The 4,912-nt window shown below is 54.7% G+C and overlaps 1 protein-coding gene across 1 annotated transcript in view; it reads right to left on the reverse strand.

Moving 5' to 3' along the window:
• Positions 1-1,637: 1,637 nt before the first annotated feature.
• Positions 1,638-4,912, reverse strand: part of Crygn (crystallin gamma N) — a 7,264-nt gene continuing 3,989 nt past the window's right edge. The window contains exons 3-4 of the mRNA XM_028774775.1: positions 4,592-4,737; positions 1,638-1,824 (exon numbers count right to left, since the gene is read on the reverse strand). Coding sequence (XP_028630608.1) covers positions 1,689-1,824; positions 4,592-4,737 — 282 coding nt within the window. The 3' untranslated portion in view covers positions 1,638-1,688. The remainder of the gene's footprint in view (positions 1,825-4,591; positions 4,738-4,912) is intronic.

Here is a 4,912-nt window from a genome sequence, read left to right on the forward strand (position 1 = left end):
TATCCACCACATGAATTATATCTGCATGAATTATATCTACCGCAGAGCTTGGTATAAAGTTAGCACTCAATAAACATCCATAGTAATGCTATTCACAGTAAGCAAAAGAGTGCAGAGATTCTGCCTTCCTCTGACACGTAGGGAGGGGTGGAGTAGTCAGTCGTGGGGAGTAGGGAAGACAAGACCCTGACCTCCTCCAGTAAGGCCTTACTGGCAGATGTGCTCGCCCATGGAGGCAAGCTGGCTGCAGCTCTCCCACAGAGAGGTCTTCCAGAAAAGTGAAACACTCGGGGTTGACTCTAAACAAACTCCCTTCCCAAGGGAAGCAGTGGAGAAGGTATTTGTCTTGTTGCTTGTTTTCTAGTTTCTTTGGGTTCTTGGCCTGAGCCGCATGGGGATGGCGGGTCTGCTTGGGGGAGCTCTCAGTTCACTGAGCCTTAGTAGCTTCTCAGTGGTATGGAGCGAGTCAGCAAGCCCTGGGGAATATGGCAGAAGATGTGCTTGCGTTCTCTACCCAGAGACAGCTTAATGAAGTTCTACCTGGAAAATCCTCTACCGTCCTGGGGTGACTCAGGATCCCCCAGTACATTTCTTGGAGTCACTCATCTTTGCCCCCTGCCCAGCTCCTGGTGACAGCATCACCTGCGTGAACTGAGTGATCTCTAATGATATTCTTTTTCTCATTTCTTTCAGTGTAGGTGTAGACTGAAATGAGGCGGGAGAAGTGGGAGACACCGGTTAGGGAGGGCCTGGGCCTGCAGGCAGGGGCAGGGAAATACCTGGGCCGCCATCTTATCTGGAACCCCCCACCCCCAAAAGGAGCCTTTCCTCTCTCACTGAGGAACTAAGTTGACCAGTGTTGGCAATTCTTTGGATGTGGACCCTCTTATCAGAAATCCCACAGCAGGGGTCTCCTTCTTGAGCAGCCTCCTCTTATCTTCCATTTCTGGGAACAAGTTTTTCAGATTTACGGCCAGCCCCAAGGCGGACCTAATGTCTTGGAGAGGACCTGACGACAGGAAAGCTCTGTGTATTGGCTCCTGGAGCCGCGCGAAGGCGGAGGCTGAGTGATACCCTGCAGGGACGGTCATTGTCTGGAACCTGACAGCTTCTTCCAGGTCTCCGTTCCTCATATTTCTGGGACCTGACTCCGCCCCTCTCTTTCACCTGACTCCGCCCCTCTCTTTTACCTGGCCCCTCCCTCCCTAGATCAGCCCCAACTCTTCCTCTTAGCCACGCCCCTCCTTCCCCCGCCCTCCTCTACCCCCGCCCCCACAGCTCCCCCCTCTTTTCTCCTACCCCGCCCCTCCTCTTCTCCTTGCCTCCACCACTTCCCAGCAACCCCGACCCTGTCCTTCCTCTTCTTCCCCACCCTGCCCTTCACTCACCCTTTCCCATCCCCGTTTTTCATCTCCCCCGCAACCCCAACACCTCGCCCCTCCTCTCGGGTGTGGCCCCGTGGCAGGTCCTGCTCGCGGGCGCCCTCGTGTGGCCCTGGGCCCCGAGGCGGCGGCCTCTCTGGCTAGGCTTTGGGAGCGGAGGGAGTTGGCGTCCTTGCTCCACCAGGCTTCCCCTTGCCCGGTTAGGGTCGCCAGCAGGTGAGGGATCTAGAAAGCACTCCGAAACCCGCTAGCACACCGCTTTCTGGATCTTTATTGCCTCCCTGGGTCGCACGTATCCAGTTGGGACTAGAAGAAGTTGAGCACCCTGCGGAGCGACTGCACGCGTGCGCTGTGGGCCTCCCAGTCGGAGAAGCTGCGGAAGTCTCCTCTCTCCACCACGTACATGCGGCCGCGGTAGTTGGGCTCCTCATAGAGGACCCACCTGAAGGCCAGAGGAAGGACGGGTCACCGGGAGGGAGTACGCCTCCCCGGCCCCGTCCCTTAAGTGACAGTGCCTGGATTCGGGCTTGGTGCTGGGGTTCGACAACATGGGGGATTGCCCAGTAACTGACCATCCTATGACAAGGGCGAGAGTGACTCAGGAATGCACTCTGCATAGTCACCCACCAAAGGGCCGTTTGCATAGGGTACCCAGCTCTTGACAGGATGCCCGACACAAACTGGGCCTGTGCTCCGGTGCAAGTGGGCTGTGCTGCCAGTACAGAAGATCTGGAGACGGCAGGACATGAGGTCTGGCAAGGGCACCCTTCTGTTCGAAGGTGTACACTAGGCCTCTGGTCCTTTACAGCCCAGTGGGCCAGGGAATCAAGAACATAAGACGGGGAAGATCAGGTGGGTGGTCTCATCCTGGGAACAAGTGTAAGGAAGAGATTCTCAACAAGTGTAGAGATGTGAATGTGGGACCCAGGAAGCATTGTCATGTGGACCTTCTCAGTTGGTGGTCAGGTTTGGAGGCTGGGCTAGGGAAGCTATAGAAAGTTGGGGAGGAGCCTCCAGGCCTGCCTGGACCAGAGAACTGGAACCACTGTGGTCTAGGGCTGTCTCTGCATTTCGGTCTTTAGCTCTGGCTCTCCCCTCCACCTCTTCAACCCCAGTAGAAAATAGCCTTTCTCTGGGGTACAGTAGTCTTAGGAAGCAGGACTCCCTCAGGCGTGCTCAGCGTGCTCAGATCTGAGATCCAGGGTATTGGACTACTCTGACCTCTCCTCTCAGGGACCGCCCTCCCTCAATGTGCCTTGGCAGTTCTTGCTCACTGGTACCAAAGCTCTCAAGTTCTCTTCCCAGGGAATGTACTTGGCCTTTCTGCTTACAGATGAACTCAGGGGAGACCACTAAAAGCCATATAACCCACTTTCCTCGATCTCCACTCCAAGTTGTCATAGGCCCCTCCCTTCCTCCTCCTGACCCCTCACCTGGTAAATGGCACAGTCTTGATTGACAGTAGGAGGGTCCTGGATTGGAAATTAAGGAGTGGGGCTCTCATGCTGGAGATCAGAGCAGGTCACTTGAGCTACCTTACAACCACAGCCTCCAACCACATAGCTGGAGCCTCCAAGAGACCGAGCCAGTCCCACCCTATTCTGTAATGCCCTGAGCTCTTGTGGACATTCCAGAAGGAAGAGGGACCTGGCTGGCATGACAGCTAACCCTCTGGCTCCTCCTTGCTTAGCCTCGCAACTCTTGGAGGAAAGCAACAGAGAGAAGGGGCCTCTGGAGAGGCGGCTGAGCAGATAAGAGCACTGGCTGCTCTTTCAGAGTCAGGTTCAATGCTCAGCACCCACATTGCAGCTCACAGCTCTGTAACTCCAGGTCCAGGAAATTCAATGCCCCCTTCTGACCTCTGCGGCCACCAGGCATGCATGCATGCAAAACAGATGTATGAAAATAAAAATCACTTTTAAAATTTAGAAAGGGGGAGCACTCAGTCTGTTGGGGTGTTGGGGAATGTCCCCGCTTTTCCTGACATGCCTTCTAGGACACAGGTATGAGAGACTGTTCACTCCTGAGCTGCCATGGAACCCTGCTTTACTGCCTGCCAAATCCCAGAAAGGGCTCCAGGGACCCAGGACATCATCATCTCCAAAGCTACTTCTGGACAAGATTTATATTATATAAGAGTTAAGGTCATCAAAGATAAGAACACTCTGGATCCAACACTGAGGCCCACCATCTTGGTCTCTACCTCCTGACCACTGAGCCTGCTCCTCCAATAGGTGTCCGCTCCTCCTTCCCTCCCTCGGGCTCCCCAGGGTCGGTACGAGGATTATGTCTGGGGTCTTATGACATCTGCTTACATAAAGAGACCTCTGGCCTCATGAGACACAATTTAGCCTGTGAATTTCTCAAGGCAAATTGTTTTGGACTCCTATCCCAGGACTCTCAGGTATCTTCAGCTTGTGGGGGAGGTCAGGTAAGATGGTAGCTAGGGCTCTGCTTTGAGCACACTTTGTCTCCCTTCATCCCTCCCTTGACCCCCTCCCCGAAGGGTCCTGATCCTCAATCTCAGAAATATAGAGGTACATTTCCACAAGAGCCAACACCCCACACCAACCCTGTGCAGGGAAGCTGGGATCCTGTGGGGCTCTTCTGCTGGGGGTTGAAGGGTACCCAGCTCTAGAGTGGAAGGGACTCCCCTAAGCTAAAGTCCCAGCAGGGCCTCTGCTGTGGAAAGAAAGGCTCTTGAGTTAACTGCAATCTCAGTTTGTGCTTCTGTAAAACGGTGATGGCATCTCCAGAATGGGTGGGCCAGATGGGAAGAAAGTGTTCAGTGTTCAACCCCATCTGTGTGCACACAGGCAGATTGCTCAGGTGAGGGCAGGAGGAAACCCAGGTGAGGTACGCCTGCGTGTGTACAATGGACGGGTGCCAGGAAGCTGCCCCACAAGGCAAGCACTGGGTCTGACAGCTGCTTTGGACTAGAGAAGACAGGCAAAATTCCCAGTCATTCTTGTCTGTCCTATGAGAGCTTCTTGAAGCCCATCTCCAGCAACTTGGCATGGGCTATAAGCCACCAGGCAGTGAGGTCCAAGTCCAGGGTCATGTGAGTTGGTAAGATGGACCCTCTCTGAGCAGGTGAAGCTGCTGTGTAAGTTTGTACCCCAGGAAGCTGGGATTCTCTTGAGTCACCCATGGGGGCCTGATGCCTACCCACCCTACCCAGCCTGTCTGGCAGCCCCAGCTGTACTTACGCTCCATCCCCGTACACCTTGATGGCGTTGACACAGCTCTTGGCCCAGCCCCGGCTCTGCAGGAAGGGGCAATCCTCCACGAACTCCAGGCACTGGCCTGTGAAGTTGCAGCCCTCGAAGATGTCTATGCGGAAATGCTCTCCATGCTCCAGGACAGGTGGGGAAGGAAAAGGGAATACTCCGAGTCTCTCCTCCCCATGCAGGGGTGGAAAGGAATATGGAATACTCTTGGCCCTGGGCAGGACTGGGAAAACAGTGAGTTCTCCCCATCACAACACACACACACACACACACACACACACACACACACACACACACACA

Source organism: Grammomys surdaster, unplaced genomic scaffold (assembly GCF_004785775.1).
Source record: "Grammomys surdaster isolate TR1022 unplaced genomic scaffold, NIH_TR_1.0 242, whole genome shotgun sequence".
NCBI classification, from domain to species: Eukaryota; Metazoa; Chordata; class Mammalia; order Rodentia; family Muridae; genus Grammomys; species Grammomys surdaster.